The sequence below is a fragment of the Kalmanozyma brasiliensis genome, assembly GCF_000497045.1.
Source record: "Kalmanozyma brasiliensis GHG001 unplaced genomic scaffold PSEUBRA_SCAF2, whole genome shotgun sequence".
In the NCBI taxonomy this organism is placed as follows: Eukaryota; Fungi; Basidiomycota; class Ustilaginomycetes; order Ustilaginales; genus Kalmanozyma; species Kalmanozyma brasiliensis.
Window position 1 is genome coordinate 877,634 of NW_015961959.1, and position 25,466 is coordinate 903,099.

General features: G+C 58.1%; 12 protein-coding genes across 12 annotated transcripts; 7 read left to right on the forward strand and 5 right to left on the reverse strand.

Moving 5' to 3' along the window:
• Positions 1 to 184: 184 nt before the first annotated feature.
• On the forward strand, positions 185 to 2,875 carry PSEUBRA_002843 (DNA ligase, ATP-dependent, central; the record flags this gene model as incomplete). The annotated part of the gene is made up of 4 exons (XM_016437208.1): positions 185 to 1,045; positions 1,129 to 1,315; positions 1,404 to 2,194; positions 2,285 to 2,875. 4 exons carry the CDS (start codon positions 185 to 187, stop codon positions 2,873 to 2,875), a joined length of 2,430 nt encoding a protein of 809 aa, XP_016292730.1.
• Positions 2,876 to 3,374: 499 nt separating this feature from the next.
• Positions 3,375 to 6,587, forward strand: PSEUBRA_002844 (Alpha/beta hydrolase fold-3; the record flags this gene model as incomplete). The annotated part of the gene is made up of 1 exon (XM_016437201.1): positions 3,375 to 6,587. The coding sequence occupies one exon, from the start codon at positions 3,375 to 3,377 to the stop codon at positions 6,585 to 6,587; it is 3,213 nt and encodes a 1,070-aa protein (XP_016292731.1).
• A 156-nt stretch (positions 6,588 to 6,743) lies between these two features.
• PSEUBRA_002845 (uncharacterized protein) lies at positions 6,744 to 8,042 on the reverse strand (the record flags this gene model as incomplete). The annotated part of the gene is made up of 1 exon (XM_016437224.1): positions 6,744 to 8,042. The coding sequence occupies one exon, from the start codon at positions 8,040 to 8,042 to the stop codon at positions 6,744 to 6,746; it is 1,299 nt and encodes a 432-aa protein (XP_016292732.1).
• A 925-nt stretch (positions 8,043 to 8,967) lies between these two features.
• Positions 8,968 to 10,212, forward strand: PSEUBRA_002846 (NADP-dependent oxidoreductase domain protein; the record flags this gene model as incomplete). The annotated part of the gene is made up of 2 exons (XM_016437258.1): positions 8,968 to 9,418; positions 9,515 to 10,212. 2 exons carry the CDS (start codon positions 8,968 to 8,970, stop codon positions 10,210 to 10,212), a joined length of 1,149 nt encoding a protein of 382 aa, XP_016292733.1.
• A 366-nt stretch (positions 10,213 to 10,578) lies between these two features.
• On the forward strand, positions 10,579 to 12,285 carry PSEUBRA_002847 (Adenosine/AMP deaminase domain protein; the record flags this gene model as incomplete). Its single annotated transcript, XM_016437256.1, has 1 exon — positions 10,579 to 12,285. The coding sequence occupies one exon, from the start codon at positions 10,579 to 10,581 to the stop codon at positions 12,283 to 12,285; it is 1,707 nt and encodes a 568-aa protein (XP_016292734.1).
• Positions 12,286 to 12,407: 122 nt separating this feature from the next.
• Positions 12,408 to 13,376, reverse strand: PSEUBRA_002848 (P-loop containing nucleoside triphosphate hydrolase; the record flags this gene model as incomplete). Its single annotated transcript, XM_016437264.1, has 1 exon — positions 12,408 to 13,376. One exon carries the CDS (start codon positions 13,374 to 13,376, stop codon positions 12,408 to 12,410), a length of 969 nt encoding a protein of 322 aa, XP_016292735.1.
• A 1,668-nt stretch (positions 13,377 to 15,044) lies between these two features.
• Positions 15,045 to 17,033, forward strand: PSEUBRA_002849 (Magnesium transporter NIPA; the record flags this gene model as incomplete). Its single annotated transcript, XM_016437241.1, has 1 exon — positions 15,045 to 17,033. The coding sequence occupies one exon, from the start codon at positions 15,045 to 15,047 to the stop codon at positions 17,031 to 17,033; it is 1,989 nt and encodes a 662-aa protein (XP_016292736.1).
• Positions 17,034 to 17,463: 430 nt separating this feature from the next.
• PSEUBRA_002850 (Mitochondrial substrate/solute carrier) lies at positions 17,464 to 18,615 on the forward strand (the record flags this gene model as incomplete). Its single annotated transcript, XM_016437250.2, has 1 exon — positions 17,464 to 18,615. The coding sequence occupies one exon, from the start codon at positions 17,464 to 17,466 to the stop codon at positions 18,613 to 18,615; it is 1,152 nt and encodes a 383-aa protein (XP_016292737.2).
• A 276-nt stretch (positions 18,616 to 18,891) lies between these two features.
• Positions 18,892 to 19,908, reverse strand: PSEUBRA_002851 (START domain protein; the record flags this gene model as incomplete). Its single annotated transcript, XM_016437270.1, has 1 exon — positions 18,892 to 19,908. The coding sequence occupies one exon, from the start codon at positions 19,906 to 19,908 to the stop codon at positions 18,892 to 18,894; it is 1,017 nt and encodes a 338-aa protein (XP_016292738.1).
• A 750-nt stretch (positions 19,909 to 20,658) lies between these two features.
• PSEUBRA_002852 (Molybdopterin biosynthesis MoaE) lies at positions 20,659 to 21,333 on the reverse strand (the record flags this gene model as incomplete). Its single annotated transcript, XM_059464915.1, has 1 exon — positions 20,659 to 21,333. One exon carries the CDS (start codon positions 21,331 to 21,333, stop codon positions 20,659 to 20,661), a length of 675 nt encoding a protein of 224 aa, XP_059321316.1.
• A 315-nt stretch (positions 21,334 to 21,648) lies between these two features.
• PSEUBRA_002853 (Guanine-specific ribonuclease N1/T1) lies at positions 21,649 to 22,121 on the reverse strand (the record flags this gene model as incomplete). The annotated part of the gene is made up of 2 exons (XM_059464916.1): positions 21,649 to 21,699; positions 21,786 to 22,121. 2 exons carry the CDS (start codon positions 22,119 to 22,121, stop codon positions 21,649 to 21,651), a joined length of 387 nt encoding a protein of 128 aa, XP_059321317.1.
• A 1,886-nt stretch (positions 22,122 to 24,007) lies between these two features.
• PSEUBRA_002854 (Thioredoxin domain protein) lies at positions 24,008 to 25,204 on the forward strand (the record flags this gene model as incomplete). Its single annotated transcript, XM_016437253.1, has 1 exon — positions 24,008 to 25,204. The coding sequence occupies one exon, from the start codon at positions 24,008 to 24,010 to the stop codon at positions 25,202 to 25,204; it is 1,197 nt and encodes a 398-aa protein (XP_016292740.1).
• Positions 25,205 to 25,466: the final 262 nt, after the last annotated feature.

Below are 25,466 nucleotides of genomic sequence, written 5' to 3' on the forward strand. Positions count from 1 at the left end.
GAATGGCAGTTGCGCCCGGATCAGCTGATTGAAGGCGGCGAAAGCAGAAGCCACGTCAACTCGACAGTCCGCAACCTCGACTGTTCCGCTTCACCATCATCCACGTCGCTTCCCAATATCTTCCGACGCATCCTCAAACTACCTTGCGTCTGGCTCAGACTCCCTCGCAGACGAGCTCGCAGCCATGTCCGCGATGCTCACCAGCATCTCGATGGCGGATGTCATCGATCCGGTGACTGCAATTCTGCATATACCGAAGATGATCCGCCAGGACGAGTATGGCTACCGCACCAGCGTTGACGGTAAAGAGGTCACGCCTCTAACTGTCATACCTCTCAACGAACCTTTCAGAATCACCAAGGCTGGCAGCCCGTCATTCATCCTGAAGCGTTTTCGCGAGGGCTACTACGTCTGCTCTTGCCCCGCCTGGAAGTTCTCCACCGAACGCGACAAGATGCGAAAGACGTGCGCTCACCTCAAGGACGTCCTCGGCGAGCAGTACGAGACCGATCGAGTGGCCCTCGCGAAGGAAGCCAAGAGCACCATCTTCGAGCATTCCAAATTCCGCCGCACCACATCTGACGGCCACCACGCGAGGCATTCGCACGCTAAAGGCCTGCTGGACGATCACTTTCGACAAATGTCGCAGAGCGAGAGCCAGCTCGACGTTCAGGGTACCACTCATGCCGCAGGACCGTCCACATCTGCTGCTGCAAGCAGTAGCAGCAAAACGATCGACATTATAGCATCCGACCGCCCCCGCACCCCTCCTCCCAAAACTTCGGGACTCAGTTCAAAGGCAAAGGCACGCGCAAAGGACGACAGCGACACCGAGACGGAGGACGAGATGGTCGTCGGCTCGCAAGCAGGCCCATCTCGCCCGTCCCAAGCTGCGGCGATAACATCAACTCAAGCGCGTCAGTCTCGTCCCGCTTACGACGACAGCGATGAGAATGAATACGGTCTCGACCCTGATGACGTCCAGCTTTCGCCATCGAAGCGTGCGCGCCGAGGCAAGCGATCTGCTGTTGATGACGATGACAAGGTAAGCTCTTGCGTCGATGCCTCTGCTTTCCGCACAGCCCACATCCCGACTCACTCTTGCCTCTGTATGTTCTTCTGCTTCAGGTCTCACTGCTACTCGCAAAGCCGTGGCTGCTGGACGCCGATCCATCGAAGCCGCGACCCAAGGCGATGGATCCCACGGGTTGGTGGATCAGCGAAAAGCTCGATGGCGTGCGTGCCTTCTGGGATGGTCAGAGGCTCTACTCGCGTCAAAAGATCGAATGGAATGCGCCTCCGTGGTGGAAGGATCGTGAGTTTGGCCCCCTCTTGCACTCGCTCGCGATCAATATGGCTGACATCCCACCGAAATCCTTCGCAAACTTGCATGCAATCATCAGGACTACCGAAGGACATCACCCTCGACGGCGAGCTCTGGATGGCTCGAGGAGCATTCGACCAAACATCTCAAATTTGCCGAACTACTGTAAGATTGGGTCGGCTTCGTACTTTCACTCACTTCATGGAGCGAGACTCGATGGAGCGACAGTGGCTGCGCGAGCAGGTTGGCGGGCGCCTGGCTAGCCAAGATCGGCTGCATGGCGAGCGATCTGCCGTCTCGCTGCTCCGCTCGACCGCGCGGAAGCTGGACAAGATTGCCGCCAAAGATACGCGACCAGCCAGCGCGATCCCGTCCCCGTCCGCGTGGAAGACTTGGAAGCGAGCTCAGCCAAGGGCTGCTTCGGGGCAGGTCGAGAGAACGCGAAGATCGCTCAGCGAAGCGCTCGGTCGCTCTGGCGTCGCTGGCGTCTTCTTGCGGGCGCTCTTCGGACGCAGCTCCACCCTCGTTTCACGCTCGCTGCCAGCTCCGCGCAGCCGCCTTCACCGTCTCGCTCTTTTACGCTGCCCCAGGTGCGGCAAAATCGTCAAGCGGACCAAGATACGTGATGCAGGACTGGCAGAAGAGGAAAGGGCGAATGCTAATCAGCTGCTTTCTGTACCTTCCTTGCCCTCTGCGCCTCCGACTCCACTACGCGCATCAAACACCGTCTCATTGCGACGGCCCCACATCTACTCGATGCGGAACACCTCGACGTCTGGACTTTCGGCTCGAACCATACCCTCGACATATACCCACGTCTGTCGACGCAAAACGAAGAGCTCCAACGAGTGGAACAGGATCAAGTTCATGGTGAGTTCGTTCGTGCGTGGAAGAGAATTGGAGAGGCTGCCTCGTGAGTACTGACGAATGCTTTGACCTGGCTCGGGTCCATCCGCGCAGGTCTTCGACTCACCATCGATGGGCTCAAGGCCAGTGGAAGAGCGCTGGGCGGAGCTGGAACAGCGTTTCGGATCCACCGACGGCCTCGACATCGACTCCCTCGAAGGGCCGCAGATTAAGCTCGTCAAGCACATCAAGTGCAAAGGGCGTTCGCATCTCGCCGAGCTCATGGAGTCGGTCGAGGTCAAGGGCGGCGAAGGCTTGATGCTGCGTCAGCCTGGCTCAAAGTACGAAGGCAAGCGTGGCAACACGCTGTTCAAGCTCAAGAACTGGTACGATGCCGAAGCCGTGGTGACGGGCTACGCGCCAGGAACGGGACGCCACGAAGGACGCACCGGCTCGCTGGTCGCTCAGATGGCATGCGGCACCACCTTTCGCGTCGGCACAGGCATGTCGGATGCACAGCGAGACAACCCGCCGCCGATCGGTACCATCATCAATTACCGCTTCTTCGAGCTCAGCGAGGACGGCTATCCGCGCTTCCCCGCTTTCCGCGGCATTGCTCGAGACAAATCCAAGCCCAAGGATGCAGTTGTGCGGCCACGAGCTGGTGCTATTCGAGCCGCTGCCGAGGAGAGATCGTCGCCTTGAGGCCGGCGCTTTCTGTCATGCTACGTAGCAATGATCATTTCGTGATTGTGATCAGTGATGTCCTTGTCGTGTGAGCTCGCTCGATCTGATGAACCCAGTCCGCGGCGTGTCCCTGAAACCGACAAGATCTGAACCGTGTGGAGGTGCGGAAGCCAAAATTTGGTAGCCGCTGCGGTGTGACTGCATGCATCAAGGGGCACGGTGCATCAGACAGACACACGCTCCTTGACGCTGTTTTTAGCATCGAGGCTGGGCAACGCTGTGAATTGGCGGGGAAGGCTGAACCCGTGACAGCAGATCCGGTCAGCTTAACCCGCCGGGCCGATCATCATGGCTTGCTTCCTGTCAGCATCATAACGGGCTCGGCATCCTACTCTCATCTCGCCCACCTAGTCACGCTCGTCTCGCACACACCATCTCCGCGTCCCAGTATACAGAGCCGCTTACCGTAGACAAGCAGATTCATCATTGATGATCGGCACCGCCTAGACATCCAAACATGACAATCACCACGGCGGGCGTTGCCGTCAACCTCACCCCGACCGTCACCAAGACCTTCTTCAAGCACTACTATAAGAAAGCCAAGCGCTCCTTCAAGGCGCGACGCAACGATGCCGCTCTTCCGCACAACGGCCAAAAGGCGACCGACGAGTTCATGTTCGATGAAGCATTTCACATCGTGAAAGCCTTCATCGAGATAGGCACGAGCGATACGGTGGAAGCAATCCAGGACTTCACCGATGCGCCCGCGCCACCGATCCCGTGGGCGACGACGCTGCCGGTCATGATCCCCATGGAGAGTTGCGATGCCGCGGCGAAGCTCATCGTCGAGCATCTGGGCCCCCAGGACCTGGCCAAGCTGGTCGGCGGAGAGAAGTGGTGGCAGATGCGACCGCTGCCTGGTCTCCAAGGCGAGTGGATCGCCATGTCCAACGACTGGAAGAAGATGAAAACCATGGAGAAGACGCATCCGAAAGGTGGCTCGACTGGGTCTACTGGAAAGCAGAGACGGAGGCGCGACAAGCGACACGAACGGGCGCTGTCAGAGATTCGAGCCATGCGACAGAAGACAGAGTCGGCGCTCAAGAGGCGCTCGCAGTCGTTCAAGCGGGTCTCGCAGGAGGCACCGCGCCAACGGAACACGGCAGCAGGACCGAATGCAGAGGATGAGGTGTCGCCTGTCACAGAAGATCATGTGCCACAACCGCAGTACGATGCCGCTGCCGAAGCGCATGACGAAGATGGAACGCACGATCATGCTGCAGAGACCGAAGAGCTCGACCGACTTCAACGTGTCATGCTGTACTTCCACGGCGGTGGCTACTACTTTGGTTCTCTTGCAACTCATCGGTATCAGATCGTCCGCTACGCCCGCAAGTTCGGCGGCAAGTGCTTTGCGCCCGTCTACCGTAAGGCCCCTCAATACCCTTGGCCTTGTGCGCTGCAAGACGCCGTCGCATCCTATCTTTACTTGCTATACCCACCGAAGGGGGCAAACCACAAGCCCGTGGACCCGAAGAAGCTCGTCATTGCCGGCGATAGTGCGGGCGGTGGTCTGACGCTAGCACTACTCACGGTGATCCGTGACATGGGTCTGCCAGCGCCAGCTGGCGCGGTTCTCATCTCGCCCTGGTGCGACATGACGCATTCGTTCCCATCGATCCTGCAGAACACCGACACGGACATCATCCCGCCGTACGGGTTCATTCACAAGCCGTCGACGCTGTGGCCGATCAACGCGACGAGGCCGGCGAAGGAGAAGGATGACGAAGCGACGAACGAGGGTGATGACGAGCCGAGGCGGCGTGTCCCCGTTGGCGTGGATGAAAAGGGCAAGACGAAGAACGATTCCGATGCCGAGCCCGCAGCGCGCAAAAGCTTCGACGGCGGCGCCCTGCCCTCCGCCTCCAAGTCCTCCGCCACCAATCCACCAGCTACGAAACCGTCAACGAAGCAAACCGGCATCCCTTCCGCCCCAGACCTCCTCTGGTCGGACCCCATCAATGTCAACCGCGCTGACCCAACCAAAGAAGCCATCGAGCTGCGCGAACAAATCCAGCTCTACGCGACCAACGACCAGGTCACCCATCCCTTATGCTCGGCCGTCCTCTCCGGCTCCCTCGGCGGTCTGCCTCCGCTCTACATCCTCGCTGGCGACGCCGAAGTGCTCCGGGACGAAATCATCTACCTCGCCCACCGCGCCGCCCACCCCTCCCGCTACCCTCTCCGCAAAGACCTCCTCGATCATTCCGCGCGCAACCGCGAGAACGCCGAAAAGTACGACGGCACCCCGACAAAGGTGCATCTGCAGGTGTACGATCAGATGTGCCACGTGCTGACGGCGTTTGCGTTCACGGGGCAGAGCCGGTTTGCGTACAGGGGCGTGGCGAGTTTTGTCAAGCATGTTACGGGGGCGCCGACGGATATCAGGAATCCGTTCCCGGAGACGAGGGAGGGGGAGGTGGGAAGGGAAGGGGAGGGGGAGGGATGGGAGGATGGGGAGGGTGATAGCGATGATGACGGGCTGAGCGAGGTCAGGTCGCCAGAGGGTGGGTTGAGTTTGCAAAGCTCGCAGGTGGCTGCGTCGACAGCAGGTACGTCGACGAGCGGAGTCAACGGTCTTGATGGGATGAGTGCGCTTTCGGTCCGAGATGGCGAAGGTAGCGGCTCGAAGCCAAGCGCCATCAACACCGACGTCGCGACCAGCAACGCCGACCAATCAGACACACCACTGCGCGACGAGCCCGAACCCATCTCAACCACCTCTCCAACCCACCCTGCCGCCGTCACCACCGACACCACCACCACACGCCACCGGTCCATGTCCAAAGTCCTCTCCGACACCCTTCACGGCCACCCCACCGGTTCCGGCTCGAATCCGCGTTCTCGCCGCGCCACCAACGACGTCGCCAACACCTACGCGGGCCAAGTACCCCTCGTCCGTCCCTCGTACCAATCCTTCATGATTCGCGAGCGCATCGACGTCCGAGGCTTCCTACGACCGCTCGAACCCGAATCTGCCCTCCCCGCCCTTCAACTCAACCCCGACGACATCGGGCGGATCAAAGAAGGCCCTGTCGAGCGATACCTCGATGGTCAGGCGCAGTGGGCGAAGCGTTTTGCCAAGACCGCGCGCAAAGTCGAACGCCAGCGCGCAAAGAACGAGACGACGGCACAGAGGATGTTGGAAGAAGCCCACACGCAGGGGTTGTTGGACGTGGCAGGGTTGGAGCGGAAGAGAGAGGTGCTGTTGCGCCGCACGCAGGAGAGCGCGGGCGGGGTGGGGGTGAAAGGGGTGGATGTGGCGAGAGGGGCGGAGAGGTGTAGGGACAAGTGGGGGTGGTTGTGCGATGTTGGACCGATGGATTTGGTGGATGAGACGCCACCGCCGGCAGCGATCGCGGGAAGGAGGGATACAGACGATGCTTTGGTTTTGCTCCGAAGATCGTTGCAGATCCGAGCAAGGGCGTATGGGGTGCAAAGGAAAAGCAGGTTCTGGGGCGCAGAGGATCGACCGGTGCGAGAACATCTTAGGACGGAAGAGGAGACGTTGAATACCGAGACGAGCACCGATCCGACGGGTAAATCGGCCGATCCGGAGGGCAAGGGGAAGGAGGGGAAGGAGGTGCATCATCATCGAGGGTTGCGCGTGTGGAATTTGCTCATGGTCGGGAGCAAGCCTGGGTCGTCCAAGGGCGAGAAGCACAGCTGATAGAGGAGGGACAGTTCAGATACTGGCGAGCGAATCGAAGCAATACAGCCACAGCCTTCTCACCTGCTCACTCGCATTCTGTTGTGTGCGGCAAGTTGAGATGCAAATTCCGTCGGAGCACAGTATGTACAGAAAAGATCATGCGAGCTCTTCCGCTCACTTCTTCTTCGCCGGGCTGGCATTCGCACTACCACCGAGCTTCCTGGTCACCTTGGTAGGCGTGACAGTCGCACCGCTCGACTCGGCAGCCACCTCCTCGTCAGCGATGTCGGTTACCCTGTTGACCTGCTTGCCGTTCCCGGCAGCCGCAGCAGGAGCGGTTGCAGCAGCACCCGACCCACCGGTCGCCGCAGCGGCCCGCGCATTGCGTTCCACCTCGGCCCTGTACACCGCCGCCTCCTCCTCTGGCGACAGCGGCAGTGCAATGCTTCCCTCCTGTCGAGCCTTGATCCTCTTCCACGCGATCCCGGCTACCAATGCCACCGCTTGGAGGGAGATGCTCAGAATGATGGCGGCGGTGAGCGGCGCAGGTCGGGGCTCACCATCGTCCCTGCCACCGATCAAGCTGAAGTGCTTGTGCCACAGCAGGCCGAGGTTGAGATAGATGCCCGCTGCGGTCCAGGTGAGGTCGGCGGTGGCAAAGATCCACAGCGCCGAGAAGGCGCCGAGACCGGTGACGATGCCAAATGCCGGCCAGAGACCTTTGACGAGTGCATCGTGACCGCCTGCACCAAAGTCCCATCCGAGGGCCATGAAGAGCTGCTGCCACAGATCGTACTGGAGCGTGACGACGAGGAACATCTTGATGGGTACGTGGATGAAGAGCCAGTCGAGCGGGTGCTTGGGCGATGGCGGATGACGGATGGCCAGCACGAGGGCGTTGAAGAGGAGAAGCAAGGCGATGACGCCAAGCGCAGCGGTGCCGAGGATGAACGTGAGCGGTCGATCGAGGATCCAGAAGATGGCCCAGAGGACCATCATGTAGTTGGCCAGTGCGAGACGGGTACCGACCCCATGGACGAGAGCCTTCTTGGTCTCGGCGGTCCTGCTCAACAGCAAGAAGACCGAGAATCCGATGAGTAAAACGTAGAGAACGGCCCAGTAGAAGAGCACGAACGAATCCTGCACGGACAGATACGTAGGGTGTCGACGCGAGACCTGTTGCAAGTTGGGCTTGATCAGCTTGGATCCGCAGAGGATCATCACGCCCATCTGCAGCAATACCGAGAGGGGCGTCAGGATCTGCATCCGCGTGAGTGACTTGACCTCGTTGGCCTCCATGTTGGTCGACAGCGCGCGGTAGCGGTGCGAGAGTCCAGAGGCGGCCAGGGCGGGGTTTGAGGGCACTTCGCTGTCGGCACGTAGGTGATCCGCGTACTCGGGATCCTCGGGGCGGTAGATGTAGTCGGGTTGGGGCTGCTGCTGTGTGTTCGTTGCCGGATTGCTGCTGGGCATGTTCCGATCGGGAAGCTCTTCGATGCTTCGAAAGGTGGATGGTGAGGGGCTAAGAAGAGCAAGCTGTCTCGTCGGTGGCTATTGTGCGACCATCATGATAGACGGTGAGCTAAAATTGGCAGTCGACCGGCTTACGGTCTTGAGCCATTGCCAAGTCTGCAGACGCTGCAGCCACGCACGGTCAGTCGGCGCTCGATGACGATATGACCGAATCGAGCTAAACCGCGAAACATTTATTCCTCACGCCAAGAATCAACTCGGCCTAACAATTTGACACAAATTCATCGCCGATGCAGAACCAGTGGAGGTGGAGGCGAAAAAGCGCGGATCTCCGTGGGGATGGGCGAGGAGGCGCTCAAGCCACATCCCACGAGCTGTCAAGGAGCATCTTGCGCGCAGGCTGTTCTCTTGCTGACCCGTGGTCCGGCATCTGCTTTTTGCTACAAGATCTTCTTGCGCGGCCAAGCGAAGCGAGCGCTCCACAGAAGATTCTTGGTCCCGCATCGGAGTTTGCGTTGCTGCTCGTTATTCGCGCACGGGTCGCCATCGTGCCCTCCTCCACCTCTCATGTTGTGGAGAACGTCAGCGTCGTTCACGATGGCCGCGGACGAGATGGGAGACTGAGCTTTGATGGTATCCGGGAGCGTGAAGATTGTGCCTGTTGTGCCCTTGCTGCTGTTACTGTTCTGACCGGCGAGGTGAAGAAGAGGGCGTCAACCACGGCTAGACGATGTCACCTTGTCCTGCTTGCGGTTCCAAGATTCCGCGGAGGAAGAGCCGTTCGGCATGCAGTGAAACACTTGGATCGTGACAGGGGTCTACGCTGGCAAAAGAAAGCATATAAGCCCCGCCTTCGCACCGCTCACTTCCATTATTCACACACCAAATCCTCTCTTCCCCTCCCCAACCCCAAAAGTTCCTCAACATGGGCATGTTCGACGCTGAAAAGCCAATCTCCAAGCTGGACCGTCACCGCGTCCTTGCGCCCAAGGCCGGTGTGCGCGTCTCCCCTCTCTGCTTCGGCGCCATGTCGATCGGCGACAAGTGGAAGTCGATGCTCTCCGGCGGCCTCGACAAGGAAGGCACTTTCGAGCTCCTGGACGCCTTCTACAAGCTCGGCGGCAACTTCATCGATACTGCCAATGTGTACACGGATGGCCAGTCCGAGGAGTTTCTCGGCGAGTGGATGGAGGTTCGCGGCATCCGCGACGAGATCGTTCTCGCCACCAAGGCCACCTCCCCGTACAAAGCCCGAGAGTTGGGTACGCACATCGGCACCAACTTCGTAGGCAACTCCAAGAAGTCCATCTTTGTCTCGACGCGCGATTCGCTCAAGAAGCTGCGCACCGACTACATCGACATCATGTACATTCACTGTGAGTAAAACTACCAGATAGGGCTCGAACTTTGCTACGCTTAATCAACACAGATCCCAAGAACTTAGCTGATCGATCTTTCTAACTTTTTAACAGGGTGGGATTGGTCCACATCGATCGAAGAGATGATGCAGGCGCTCAACCAGCTGGTGGTCTCGGGTCAGGTGCTGTACCTGGGAGCATCCGATATGCCCGCCTGGGTGGTCTCTGCGGCCAACACGTATGCTCGCGCGCATAACCTCGCCCAGTTCGTCGTGTACCAGGGCAAGTGGAACGCGATGGAGCGCGACTTTGAGCGCGAGATCATTCCGATGGCGAGAGAGTTCGGCATGGCGTTGGCTCCATGGGGAGCCCTTGGACAGGGTCGCTTCAAGACGCCGGAACAAGTTGCTGAACGAGAGAAGACTCAGGGTCCCCTCCGAGGCGGCGGTGGCGCTCTCACGGAGAACGAGAAGAAGATTTCGGCAGTGCTCCACGAGGTCGGTCAGGAACTGGGTGGTTTGAGCATCACCAATGCTGCTCTGGCATACGTGTTCTCCAAGTATCCATACGTTTTCCCGATCACCGGAGGAACCCGGATCTCGCACCTCGAGGACAACGTCAAGGCCATCGGCACGGTGTTGAGCGACGAGCAGATCAAGAAGATTGAGGATGCCGTACCGTTCGACCTCGGTTTCCCGCTCAACATGATCCGAGAGGACCCGCACCTTACCGGCGAGACTCAGATGGGCCTTCATGCACACGGCGGTCACCTCGACTGGGTCAAGCATCCCAAGGCGCCTTCGTTCAAGTAGGCTCTTCATACTATGGTCCCTTGGCAATGCTCATGAATGATTTTCCGCAGACGGTGTGAGCAATCTTAACACGTGGGATTTTGCCGTCGCGCTGAGCTGCGTGTATTTTCCGAGCTTCCGTCAAGCTCTGATTTTGTTGGTCCTAGCTTCGCCCTCAGTCTCGGCCAAATCCGACAAGCCTGAGCTTGTTCTTGGCTGGCTGCCGGCTTTTGGTGCTCCGCACGCGACATAACTTAATCTTCACTTAGCTCTGTCCAACTTTCTTCTCGCTCGCCTTCTTTTCCTCTCCACCACTCTCTCGACCAGCATAGAGTCGAGCACTACTGAACCGTACAGAGACAACAGACGGAAGGAAGACATCAAAGCATGGCCAGCCAATCCGACATAGACGCCCATCTGCAGGCAGTTGCGGCGCTCAAAGCTCAAGAGGCTTCCCAACGCTACGACCATGCAGCGCTCACTGCCATGACCGCGGATGAGGCGCGCGCCAACACCATTTTCACAAACATGCGAGATGCTGAAAGGGAATCGCAATGGGAGAAGGAGGGCGACCTGGCCAGCTTTGCCGGCATGGACTTCTACGGTGCGCGCAAGAACGGTCTCGGGTCACCATCGGACGTGTGGAACGCTGTGAGAAGGATGCCGAAGGGTGCGCTGCTGCACTGTCACTTCGATGGAACGGTGGACACGTCATTTCTGCTGGAGCATGCCAAGAAGACACCGGGGATGGCGATGAAGGCAGATCGGGCGTTGACGAAGGATTCGCTGTGGTCGGCGACCGTGGAGTTCTTGGTCCTGCCAGAGTCGGAGGATCGATCAAACGTCAGTATTTGGTCGGAAGAGTATGCGCCCGGGTCATGGGTCAGCTTCGAGGCAGCGCGGGAGTCATTCCCTTACCCTCACCCGTACGAGCTGGATCAGGGCAGCTCACACGCTCACATGCCGGCCTACATGGAGCTCTCCAAGCCCGCCGCTCAGCCGAACGGAACCAGCGCACCTGGGTCCTCGAGCAAAGGCGACGCTTTCGACGCATACGTACACTCGCTCATGACGCTGACGCCGCACGAAGCAGTCCCAGCGATCACCAACAGCAAGCAAGCCTGGTCCAAGTTCCAGTCGACCTTCGGCGTCATTGCCGGTCTCATCGGGTACGAGCCCACGCTCAAAGCCTACACCAAAGAGCTCGTCCTGTCGCATGCTCGCGATGGCATCTCGTACACGGAAGCTCGGATCAACTTCCTCACCGAATTCATGGTTCGTTCGGACGGGACACCGACGTTGACCCACGAGGATTGGGTGCGGATCTTCATCGAGGCTGTCACGGAGGCGAAAGCCGAGCTTGGAGAGGGCGTCTTTGTGGATGCCAAGATCATCTACACCACCGTCCGCTTCATCGACAACGACAAGCTGCGGTGGTACCTTGAGGACTGCATCTCGCTCAAGAAGCTCTTCCCCGAATGGATCGTGGGCTTCGACCTCGTAGGGCACGAAGACCCGCTTCTACCGCTCAAGCACTACATCCCGGAGCTGCTCCGTTTTCAACACCGCTGCGCCGAGGAAGGTATCTCGATCCCGTTCGTCTTCCACGCCGGCGAGACGCTCACCGATGGCGGCGACGCCGATCTCAACCTCTACGATGCGATTCTGCTCAACACACGCCGAATTGGACACGGCGTCTCCCTCGCCCGCCACCCGACCCTGACAGACCTTGTCAAGGAGAAGGACATCTGCGTGGAAATCTGCCCCATCTCAAATCAGGTCCTGGGGTACACGGCGAGCATCTGCTCTCATCCGAGTCTGCTCGCGCTGCTCAACAGAAACGTACCCGTCGCACTCAGCTCGGACGACCCGAGTATCTTTGAGAACTTCGGCCTGAGCTACGACTTTTATCAGCTGGTAATCAGCTCTAAGAGCACAAGTCTGGTCTCGTTGGCCGCGCTCGCGAGGAGGAGCATCAGATACGCATTGGTGGACGATGAGGCCAAGCAGAGGATGGTCGAGGATTGGGATAAGAGGTGGAAGAAGTTTGTAGGGTGGTTCTTGAAGGAGTACGGTCATTTGGCTAGGCAGTGATACTGCATCTTACATCTCAAACATGCTCGCATAGCAACGGACGGAATGCATACACACTTGTCACCTAACAACGATCCGCGAGTTTCGTACTTTCCTTTCGTGATGATACAAGCGAGTCTGGTTCAAGGATCTTTGATCGTCGCCTTGGAGAGCAGGTACTGGTACGGCTTGGTGCAAGCCTCTACCGCGCCCACTAGATGATCCGCGATCTTCTTGGGCTTATCCGCCTGTGCGGGCGTATCCTTCTTGAACCCAGTCGAGTTCTCCGCTGCATTATGATACCCACCCCACTTGGCCCACTCGTCGACGGGCCCCGAGTCCCAGCTGAGCATCTCGGGCGAGAAAGGGATGCCCATAGCCTCGCAGTAGCTCTTGATGGCGTGGTCGGGGTGTGCGAGCAGCGTCGAGGCGTCGAGCAGAGGAGGCGGTTGAGGCTGCTCCACCGCGTGCTCGTCTCCCGACTCGGTGTTGAAGGTGGATTGCGGATTCGAGATCCAGTCGTAGAGAATCTTGAGTTCTACGTAGCCCGCATCGGCTTGGTCCCAGAACTCCCAGCCGGATGCGCCTTCTTGGACACACTTCCAGTAGCTTGGGATGGACTTTTCAGGCGTGCGAATGAGGAACGAGTGGCGGAAGCGCTTCAGCACGGCAGTGGGCACCGTGGTGGGGTTCTCGATGACGGGCGCGGTGGGATCGAACCTCTTGGACTCTCCTGAAGTCGGTGCGGGAAAGACCTTGGACTCCGGGTGCAGCTGATGCAGCAGATCGGCGGGGAAGAGGCACTGACCCATGTCCTTGAGGAACACGTACTTGGGCGGCCACGACTTGTTCTTCGAGATATCGTCCTGGGTGGGGTTGAGCACTTTCTGGAGCACCTCGGTGACGGTGAGGTCGTAGTTGCCGGATGCCTTTGCGTGCTCGTCGTCGAATCGACGGCAGGGACGGTCCTTGCCGAGGTAGAAGGGGTCGCCGATGGGCTCGTGGAAGACGACCGTGTCGGGACGCTGCATGAGCGAGCGCTCGAAGGCGGTGGAGCACGAGCGCGGGTGCACCCAAATGACGATGGGCAGCGGCTGTTCGGAGGTCGACATGATTGCAAGATGGGGTCGATGGATGTGGCCAGGAAGAAAGACGAGCTTGTGTTTGAGAATGAAGAATGAAGATCGACATGGATTTACGAATGTTTGCCGCCTGCAGAAGCGTCACATGGTCCGTGTGATGCGGCCGGATCGCGGGAAATCTCAAGACTGGGCGGCTGCGGCGTCCTTTCAGACGATGTTTTCCCGGTGGCCTCGACGTGCTTCTCAATTTTCAGTGCTGCTCTCAACCTTGTACCCAGCTCAATGCCACTCAAATGACGCATTGAAGCCGAACATAGATACCAGACTTTTGACACACGGGCTGGCGGACGGAGGCAGATGATACGCAAGCAAAGGACGAACGGCGGCAAAAGGGACGGCTCATCTCGCCATACGAACCCTGGATGGTGCACAATTCTCTCCGTCGAGCTGCAGGATGATTCACAGCTGCTGCTGCGTTGCCCACTTTTCTTGGCACTTTGTTAGACCCGCGTCATTCTTTGTTTGCGAGAACTGAATCGGGATCGAGATCTCGGCTTCCGATTTGGGGACACGTCTTGGCCGGATGCACGCTGGCAGCCGAGAGAGCGCGTGAGTGCTGTTGAAAAGGCGGTGCTGCTTGCTGCCAAGGCAAAGTTCAACACTGCCCAAGCTCATGCTGTGCCATTGCGATGATCGTCTGCAGCAACCAAATCACCAGCGGCAGATGGAAGATTCAACACGTTCCAGTCAAGCGATGGGCTCACTGAGCACGATAGTAAGAGGGAGTGATGCGAACGACAACGACCCCTGACCCCCTTAGCCGGTTCCATCGGCGTAGTGTTCTAGAGCCCTACGCCTCCGCTCAGTTGCTGCGGTGCCTAGAAAGAGAGCTTGTCACTTTGCGTGTCCCTTTGTCGGCGAGCTCTGCTGGGACGGGGTTGCTAATGTGCCCCTCTTGAGAACATGGCCAAGAAGACCGAGGGGCATGCATGCAGGTCCGCCGCCAGACAAAGCTTTCTTTTGAGCACAGCTTCACAAGGGCACAATTTGAAATTTCAGGGCGGAACAGAGGCGTTTTCGCGTTCAGGGCCAGACAAGGCGGTGTCCACCTCGCTGCAGCCGCAAGCCAACACGGTCCATTCGCGGGGTTCTGCATGAGAGGCATTTCTAGGCGCAAGGGCTGACCCCCTGTGCGTCACCGGCTGCCTTCGCTTGCTGCGCTAGGCGACACCAAAGTGTTGGTTGACCTTTGCCATTCTCTCATCCTCATCTTGGACAGCTTCGACCTTCACCACCATCATCGTTGCTTTCATCTGCATCTACATTTCAGCTCGCAAGGGTCCTTTCGCTTCTTTGATGGTCAGCGGCATCACCCTCATCGTCTTTGTGCACGCTCGGTGATCCTCTCACGGCGACTTTCGATCCGTGCCTCGCGTATGCTTCCACGCTGCCGACGCTTCGTTCCTTCCCATCTTGGCATCACGCACCTCAACACGCGGAAGTTCCGGCTGTTGCCAGCGTCAAGAACACCGCTTTGATCCGCGACGCCGGCAATCTTCTTCGATATATCCCACCACGCTCGCTGGTCGAGCTTGCCTACCTACTCATTCTCAACGTCTTGCAACATAAAGTGTATCATACCATCGAAAGCTCCCTTCTCGCTGCTAGACGGCCGATCAGGTGCCGCAAACTCTCATAATGTCCTCGACGGTCGCAACAGTGACTTCAACGGCGACGGCAGCACCCACCTCATCCATCGATGCTGCTGACGCCGCCAAAGCATCGGCATCCTCGGCGGTACACTCGCTCTCCAAAGCAATAGCCTCCGCCTCCGCAGCTCTTACATCAGAGAGTGCCATCGCTGCTGGCAACGCGGCTAATCCACCAGCTTTTAAATATGTTGGTCTCGCATTGGCTGTCGGATCAGGAATCCTCATCGGCTCCTCCTTTGTCTTCAAGAAGAAAGGCTTGCTATCAGCACAGAAGAAGTACGATACAGCAGCAGGCGAAGGTCATGCCTATCTCAAGTCTCCTTTATGGTGGACAGGCATGATTATCATGGTGTTTGGCGAGGTGTTTAACTTTGTGGCATATGCTTTTGCCGATGCCGTCCTCGTAACACCACTAGGTGCACTCTCGGTGGTCATCTGTGCGGTTCTCTCGTCTATCTTCCTCAAGGAAAAGCTCACCCTCTTCGGCAAAGTGGGATGCTTCCTCTGCATCGTCGGATCGGTCATCATCGCTCTCAACGCACCTACGTCCCATGTCGGAGGCAAGATTACCGAATTTCAGAAGCTCTTCCTCGCTCTGGGCTTTCTGGTGTGGGGCAGCGTCTGCATCGTCGCCTCGCTCGTGCTCATCTTTGTGTTCGCTCCCAAATACGGCAAGCAGCACATGATGATCTACATCACCGTCTGCAGTCTCATTGGCGGTCTCAGCGTCAGCGTCACTTCCGGGCTCGGCTCGGCGATCCTTCTCTCAATTCGAGGACAGAATCAGTTCAAGCACTGGTTCATCTACTTTCTGCTTGGCTTCGTCGTCGTCACGCTGCTGGTCGAGATCAACTACCTTAACAAGGCGCTGGAGCTCTTCAACACTGCCACAGTCACTCCTACCTACTACGTCATCTTCACCGGCGCCACTCTCCTCACCTCGATCATCCTGCAGCAAGGTCTCAACGCGTCTCCACTTCAGATTGTCACGCTGGTCATGGGCTTCCTGGTCATCTGTGCAGGCATCGTCTTGCTCCAATTGAGCAAGATCGACCCAGAAGAGCTTCAGGACAAGCCAGGATTGGATCGTGATACCACGCTCCTGATGCGCGCTAGCCACTCGGTCATCTCGCACGGTGGCGAAAAGTCGGATACCGCGGCATACGAAGACCCAGGTTTGGACACTGTGCGTGGAGGAATGGGTATCGTGGGCTCCATGATCCGCGCTCGCAGCTCCCGAAGATTCAGCTCTGCGAGCTCCTGGCGACCTCACAGTGCAGCAGACGAGTACAACCTTCGCAGTCGCAACAATCTTCCGCTCACAACGCATGGTGCCGGCAACATCGAGCGCTTCCAGCTGCAGGATTCACCGCTGTCTCCGCGCAGCATGCATCGCGACAACACCAATTTGACCGTGCCAGGCACACCGAGTCGAAGAGGCACCACCATCTCCTTTGAGGCCGGTGCAGATGCGCCTCACGGGCATCACGCTGGCGACGTGTCTCCCACCGCAGCTACAGAATTCGGCGCCATGGCCAACAGCCCTCTCCACTCGATCAAAGAGGCGTCGGACGGCAGCGGCCGCACCACGGAAGCATCCGGCTCGGCGAACGCTGGATCACAACGCCAAGGGTCAGGCACGTACGTAGACCCATACGCCCCTCGACACCACTCACCACTGTCGCCCACCATCCCAAAGACAGAAGGCGCATCCAATCTCAGTAACGTCTGGGACCAGCCCATCCACTACTCGTCTTCGCCAGAGGAAACGCCTGATTCGGAGGCGGACGAGTACTCGATTCGCGCGGTGGATGCAAAGAAGGGCAACGCAAGTCAACAGGGCAGCACACGCAGCAGCAACAAGGACTATCCCAAGATCAAGCCCAGGGTCGCATCCAAGACGTTGGGAAAGAGTACGAGTGACGACGATGAGGCGGAGGAGCTGCTCAGTCCGCGACTCAACTACTATCGGTGATCGTTGCTCGCTTTCCGGCCCTGTAGACTGATACATACATATCTGGACAATCAATTGCCTCCCGTATAGACTTCTAATGGAACATCACGACTTCTCATATCAACTGCAGCAGAGCGAGCTGAGCCGAATTCTGGGCAGCTGACCTTTTTTTTAGGCTGCAGCTGACGATCACCACACCGAAAAGAGGACCCTGAATCCGGAATCTCTTTGCGTTCGGATGTCGGCTTACCTCAACTACCGTCCCGACCCTCCACCATAGTTCTTCATCTTGAGGCTGAGTTGCGTCCTTGCCAACGATACCCCTACATCGGAATTACATCTACACGCATCGAGCTGGCACCATGCTTGGTCGCTAACGCTTCTACGACAAACCTCTGCAAGAGCTTCGAGCTGAAAACGGAGTGTCAGCCTGGCCGTCTCGGATTCGCCCATGTCTTCGAGCGGCGATAGCAACGCCAATGGCAGCGCGATAGCCAAGATGGCCACGCCGGTCAAACCTGGCAAGCCAGCGCCCATTCCGCCACTCGCAACGCTCTCTTTCGGCGCCCTGTCCGGCTTCGCCTCGTGCGTTCTGCTACAACCCTTTGATCTGCTCAAGACTCGTCTCCAGCAACTAGACCATACCACATCATCCGCATCTTCAGCAGCACCACAATACACATCGCGGACACAGAAGCTCGTCGCGATCACCAAGGACATTGTTCGCTCCAATGGCTACCAGGGCTTGTGGCGCGGCACGACGCCGACTGTCATCCGCAACGTCCCTGGTGTAGCGCTCTACTTCTACTCGGTCTCGCATCTTCGGCATGTCGCATCGCAGCGCCAGATACCCTACATCTCGGTTGCACTTTCGCCTACAGACTCGAACGTGGGTTCGTCAACGATGGCCAAGCTTTCCACCACCGGCAACCTCCTCACTGGCGCAGTGGCCAGGGTGACGGTCGGCTTCATCCTGTCTCCCGTGACGGTGGTGAAAGCCAGGTTTGAGAGCAGCAACTTCTCCACGACCACCGAACGCACCTTGCTATCATCGATGCGGGAGATTCAAACGCAGTCCGGCTTCCGTGGCTTCTTCCAGGGCTTCACTGCTACCGCGTTGCGAGATGCACCCTATGCAGGGCTGTATCTGGCGCTATACGAGGCATGTAAGACCAACCTATCCGGCATGTCACCCGGCATGGGAACGGGCAACTGGATGGTCGTCAGTGGCAGCGGCCTCCTCGCCGGCACACTAGCAACACTGCTCACCCACCCATTCGACATCATCAAGACGAGGATGCAAACGACGCCCAGCGACGTGCTCCACCAGATCGCCGTAACACACGATCCCCTACCCGCATTGGCGGCACGCGTGGGGAGAGAAACGAGAAGACCTAGCGTCTGGGGCATGTCCAGGCATCTATGGGCGACCAGCGGGCCGAGAGCATTGCTCGATGGCTTAGGGCTGAGGTGCGCTAGAAAGGCAGCGAGCAGCGCCATCGGATGGAGCATATTCGAGGGCGGCAGGAGCTGGTACACGGAGCGAGAGGCGAGGAGGCTAGGCGAAGGGACGAGACCGGGGACTGATCACAAGGAGGTATAGAAGAAAAAAGCAGGTGTCACAGTATGTCGGGCGCAATACACTACTCTCACAGCACATGCGGAGCGCGGTCGTTTGCATGTGCGAGGCTGTTGTGCTGATGAGCCTCATGACGCACAACGCAGTCAGAGCAACGATGTGGCCGTCGCATCGCTCTGCATCCTCTTTGAACCTCTCAACATTGCACCAGACAGTCACATAGAGTCGCAAGGCATGGTCTAGAAAGTCATATTCATGAAGAAGCTACATAGGCAAAGCAACGATACTACAAATGTTTCTTCAAGGAGTGAAGACGAGCGAGAAGCCCTTGCCCTTGGCGCCGTCGGCGACCTTGACGGTGACCAGACCAGCGTCCTGGTCGACATCCGCGGTGACATCGCTCGCCGCCTCGCCCTCGACAGCGACATTGAGGCTGGTGTAGAGCTTCTGGTTGTCGAAGCGAATCTTGATGGTGTCCTCACCGACGGCCTGGTACCAGATGGACCACTGCTTCTTGCCCGAGCTAGCCTCGGATCCGTCGCCATCCTCGTACTCGGAGTAGCGGAGAATGCTGTCCTTGTCGCTGGCCTTGCCGTCCTCCCAGGCGGCGTCGTAGGGGAGGTGACCGTTGGAGTAGTACGTGTCACGAACGCGGCCGACGCACATGGGCGTCTCGGTGGCCACCATCGACACGACGCTCGTAGGCAGACTGCCGTTGAGGTGGATCTTAACCACATAGGTCACCTTGGTGTTGTCACCGTCCTTGACGAGGTCCCAGGCGGACACCTCGAGCGTCGCGCGCGTTCGAGACTTGCTGTACGATCCAGCCTCATCGATAAACTGGTCCGCCTCCACACTCGTCTGGTACACCTGGATCTTGGAACCGCCGTCCGAAATGACGTTTTCCTGGACACCAACAATGTCGCGCGCCCACACAAAGTACGAGGGCGACTTCATCCACGTGTAGAAGGCGTATTTTTGAGGGCCGTAGCGGTCGAGCTGGGTCGCGTTGTCGAAACGAGGATCCCACTTCTTGCGCATGCCGGGCTGCTGGATCACGGCGAGGACCTGCGAGGGGGTGGCATTCTCGACAATGGTGGAGCCCTTGACGATGGGCACGTCGTAGGCGTTTTCCGGGTTGGTCTTCTTGGAGAGCTGCACTTCCTCGCGGTTGCCAGCGTCCTCCCACTCGGAATCCTTGGAGGGGTCGGTGTGCTCGGCGAAGAGGGCTTTGGCCTTCTCGAGCGCAGAGGCGTACTCGGAGGGGATCTCGGAGTAGTTGGTGCGGCCCTGGGGGGTGGGCAGGTCGAACGTCATGTTTGCGGAAGATGAATGGAGGTTCGAGTCGTGTTCGGGAAGTGTCGTGGTGGGTGGAAGGAAGGAAGGGTGATGTCGAGTCGTGTTGCTTCAAGTATTCTTTGTGAGAAGGTCACCTCCAACCACTGTGTGAAAGAGTGGCGACTTCCACGTCGAAGCTGAGTCCCTGCCGATCCAGTAGGCGGGGTCTGTTCTCCTTCCCGCCTCGTTCCTGTTCTCTCTTACCCGCGTTGGCTTGAGCCAAAGTCATGAAGCGGTGCGTTTTGGTCTCCACATGGCCCACAGCGCGCCACACAGACCACTTGCAACCAGACAGGCACCACAAAAGAGGGAAAATCAGACCCTTTTCGCGTGAGAGAGCGGGGAAAACAGAAATTAAAGGTCTGTGAAAGCGCACAAGAGACTCGTATTTGACCGGCGATGCGCGGCGGATGTTGGTACGGCAAAGCTGCTTCCTCAACACGGCGGGAACCCTTGTTGAGTATCTCAGACGAACAAATGGGCCACCGGCTGTAGGTAGCCAGCCAAGGGCACCGCCTGCCGGGCCACCCTGACAGCCTTCACAGTAGCCAATCGGACGATACCCCCATTCTGCTTTGATCAGATCGGGCTCAGCCTGCAACCTTCATTGCAACAGCGAGAAGGTGCACTCGCGCCATGGTGGGCACATAGAATAGTCAAGAGATCGACGACGCCAATCACCGCACAGGCATCCTCGCATGAAGCGTACTTTTGGTATCTTTGATTCGGTCATGTAGACGGAAAGTTGGCCTTCCAGCTCCAGCTTGGTTCTGCTCCTTCCTTTGCCTCTTCCGCCCTGCTGTCGCCCTCGATAGATGTCTGCGTTGCATGGGAAAGCTCGCCTTGCCCGTCTTGCGCCACGATGCTGTCTCCTGACGCGTAGAACTCCCTCTTCCACACCGCCACGCTCTTCTTGACCTCCTCGAGCAGCCATTCTGCTACAACGAAGGCTTCCTTCCGATGTGGCGAGCTGACTGCGATCAGGATGCTGCATTCGCCCACCTTTACCTCGCCCAGTCGATGCGCAATATAGCAGCGTGTGACCCCGTCCTCGCTCGAGTCAGTATTTGGGTCCGCATTTGCTGATAATGGCAGAGGGTTGTCTGCGAAAGGCGCTGAAGTATGCGCTCGCTCGAGCAGGGACTGGAGCGTCTTGAGCGCCAGAGAGGTATACGCTTCGTACTCGAGCTTGATGACCTGCTTGCCGCGGAAAGAGTCGCGTGTGGTGCCGCTGAACAGGACAGTGGCTCCCGCACCGTCGTCGGCGACAGAGCGGAGCGCGGCCTTCTCGTCTAGCTCGTCGTACGTCAGGAACGCAGTGTCTCCAAGCTCGGTCGTGAGGCCGCCAGCGGTCGACGAAGATGGGTAGCGCGATGCGATCGCATTCGAAGGTGACCCTTCCATCGTCGACGGAGGTGGCGAGGTAGATGAATGAAGTGGAGAGTCGCAGATGAAGTGGGCCCCGACCTTCCCCAAAAGTATGTCGCGTTCAAATCGGCTATCAACCCGGACAATTTATAGAGCCTTTCTTCTGGATCTCAGGGTCTTCAAGGCTATCCTTCTCACCCCTGCACACAACTTTGACACGCATGCTGTTGGGAGGAAAGAGGGTGACATTCGACTAACAAAGAACACTGTGCATAACGGAGGACAGGATGCGAGACCTTGCGTGTTTGCTTTTCAACGGGATCATGATGGGCGCTGCTGCGTGCAAGACGCTTAGTAGTTGCACTGGACGAAGTTGTTGCCCGAAGCGCCGGTGTGAGTGATCTGTAGTTGTCGCATCGCGGAAGAATCGTCGTTAGGTCAGCTTCAAGCTCGCGGCCGATACCCTCAGAGACAGTAATGATACCTACAGCGCCGCAGAAAGTGCCGTCGTTGCTGTCGTAGATGACGCGGTCAGCACCAGGCGAGCCGCCGGTGTAGCCCGAGCTCGACGTCTTGAGCGGGTACTCCTTGTAAGGACCGTTGCAGTAGTCGGAGAAGTCGAAACCTTCGTAGTTGTTGTAGGTGTGCGGGTAGCCCGAGCTCGAGTACTGACCGCTCTTGGCGTTGTTGATGCCACGGTTGACCTGGGTGGCGCTGTAGTACTGACCACCGCAGTTGACGGCGACACCACCCTGACGGGGCTCGAGGGGCGCAGCGAAGGCAAGGGCGGGGACGAGAGCAAGGCAAGCAAGGGAGAACTTCATCTTGATTTGGCAACGGGTAAGAGAAGGGAAGGGGTATTGGTTGGGGCTAGGAGAGCGGCAAGGTTTGGACTGTGGAGTGCAGGAGCTGTTGGATGATTCTTGTCGAAAGAGGGAGAGATGCTCTAGAGCTGGCTTGCTTATATGCTTTCTCTACCTCGCTGGAGGATCGCTACACCGGCCCTAATCGGTCTGGCTGTTCATGCTCATGCTACCATCCAGGCTTGTCCCTGCTTGAGCCGCAGAGACCTGGACAAATCAGAACGTGTAGAGGCGCTATGCGACAGCAGAAGCTCATAGCCGTGCATAGTCCGCCTTCGATACTGCCGTCGTCACCCACAAGCAAGCACAAACGGACATGTACCCTCATCTCCTGCTGGGTGGGTGGAGCGATCAAACAAAGAACCGGTTTCAGGGGTCATGAGGTAGCAGGGCATGAGCATGATACCAGAGGGGATTGTCGACAACAGAAGCGTGCCGCTGGTTCCATCCTCCCCCACTTTGCACTTCTTGGCGCCACCTCGGCTGCCAGAAGCGTTATCGCACGTTCGCCTCGCCTGCCGGGGATGCATCTTGCTTGCTTTGACGTCTCATTCCGATTCCCGCTTTGATTGCTTCTTTGCCGCAACGAGACCCCGCGAGCCGCCGCCGCCGCCGCAGATCAAGTTGCTACATGTCACCGCTGCTACACTTCCGTTCAAGTTTATGTTGTTGTCAGCGTCCGTTGGGAATCGTTCGAGGCCAAATGGAGGGTTCAACGGGGCTCACCACCGGGTGGCACGTTCTGATCGTTCTCAGGGTCCTGAGCTGCTTTTGTCGCTAAGCGAGCCAGCAAGGGTGTCGCTGGAAACTCGGACTGGCGCTAAAGGTAAAATCTTCCAGTTCCGCTCTGCTTAGCCGACGGTATGGCGGCGGACCATGGCATTCTTCGCGGAGATGGCCGACCAATCAGGAAGCTGCGTTGAAATGCCGTTCGATTGTGATTGTCTGACGGCACGTTGAAGCTTCGATGGAAGCGAGTTGCTCGCGCTTAAGGTTGAAGCAGGGGCGGTACTTGATCCACCATTCAAAGCGAGAACGGCTTGACGACTTCCGAGTAGCCGAGGTGCACTAGCGTCTTTACGAGAAGCGGCCCTGCTGGCTCCGCATAAACGGGTGCAATCGAAGGGCTCTTTCATGCGCCCACGATGAGAAGAAGTGCCCCGAGCGAGAAGCTCCTCATCGGCGTGGATAACGCGGGCGTGTCTGCCAATCCTCCTCGTGGTTCGAGGTCGCCAACGTGCAAGCAACTCGAAGGAGGCTGACAGGCGCATAGCATACCGAATCCTGATCTGCTTGTGACACGGGGCAGCGGCTGCCACACCGCCAGCTTCAAGCTCAGACCTCGGCGTCGTCCGAGTACGAACTTCTCGGGTCGGTGTTGCACCCCACGTTCCAGGACGTGTCGCATCCTCAAGCAGCGGATCATCACCCTATGGAACGTCTCACCCCCTTGAGAGCTGCGACGGGCCAATCACTTTCGGGTCGGGGGTAAGCAGACGTTGTAGTGCAGGCACGCACGTTGAGCAAAGTAGACATGAGGGAGTCTTGACGAGGACTCGTCGAGTCCAAAATGTGAAGCTGTTAAGACGTACATGAAAAAAGTCTTTGTTGTTACGTCCTCACCTGCACCAATCTAAGAAAAAGTAACCCAGCCGCCACGTCAGATCGGCAATGAAGCTGAGCCCTTTGAGTGGCGATCTTCGATCGAGCTTCGAGAAGAGCTCAGCTCGAACCTGGGTAGAGTGGCTCGAGCTTCTTCTTCCAACGACCGGCGCCACCGCTTTGCCTCCTGCTCACCACCAACGTCAGTGTGCTCCTCCTTCACCGAGACACACATCTCCCCAAAAATGAGGTTCCTTTCTCTCACAGTCGCCTTGCTGGTCCTGGTGGCCACAGCACTCGCCGGCAATGTGCTCGACCTCACAGCTAGCAAGGACTTCGAAAAGCACATCGGCAAGTCGCAGGGCGTTCTTGTCAAATACTACGCGCCATGGTGCGGACACTGCAAGAACCTCGCGCCCATCTACGAAAAGGTTGCCGACGCCTTTGCTCAGCAGAAGGACACCGTTTTGATCGCCAAGGTCGATGCCGACAAGAACAAGCAGCTCGGTCAGAAGGCCGACATCAAGGGTTTCCCCACGCTCAAGTGGTACCCTGCTGGATCGACTGTACCCGAAGAGTTCAACTCGGGACGTGATCTCGAGAGCATCGCCAAGCTCGTCACCGAGAAGAGCGGCAAGAAGAGCACCATCAAACCTCCTCCCCCTCCCGCAGCTACGCAGCTCACCAGCCGCAACTTTGACGACATCGTCTTGAAGGAGGGCAAGGATGTCCTTGTCGAGTTCTACGCCCCCTGGTGCGGTCACTGCAAGAACCTCAATCCGATCTACCAGCAGGTCGCCCAGGACTTCTCTGGCGATGACGACTGCGTTGTGGCTCAGATGGACGCCGATCAAGAGTCGAACAAGGCCATTGCCCAGCGCTACGGCGTCTCGTCCTACCCCACGCTCGTGTTCTTCCCCAAGGGCGACAAGTCCAATCCCCAGCCCTACAACGGCGGTCGAGGCGAGGAGGACTTCATCAAGTTCCTCAACGACAAGTGCCAGACGTGGCGCACCAAGGGCGGTCTCCTCTCTGACCTCGCCGGTCGCATGCCCGCCCTCGATGGTTTTGCTGCTCGATGGTATACTTCGCCCGCAGACCAGCGTAGCACCATCTACAGCGACTTCATCGACTATGTCAACACCATGCGGGCCAGCCCCAAGAGCGATCAGAAGAAGAACGAGGTGGCTGACTACTATTTGCGCGTGCTGGACAAGGCCAACCAGAGCGCTGGCTACATTGAGAAGGAGACCAAGCGCCTCACCAGCATTCTCAAGAAGCATGCCGAGGGCACCAGCCAGCTCGCGGCCAAGAAGGTGGACGAGCTCACCAAGAAGAAGAATGTGCTGTTGGCCTTTGTCAACGAGCGCATCGCCGCTCAGGCCGAGAAGCAAAAGGCGGACGCTGAGAAGCGTGCTGCCGAGCAGAAGGATGAGCTCTGATCCGTCCACTTGTGGAATAGCAGCCTCTGTTCACATCAAAATGCCTCTCTGAACGGGAAGCTTCGCACGGAAACCACATCGTTTCTGTATCCTCATGCAAGCAATGTCAATCACAGTCAATCGTGTACGTAGCGTGTTTCATCCGCAACAGTCGAATTGCCATGCACTTGAATCGTTGAGGGAGTGTGTCAGGTTCGAGGTAGAGAGTTCCAACGGAGGACAACCTGAGAAGGCGGTCAGCTCCGACGTTCGATGCTCGCGC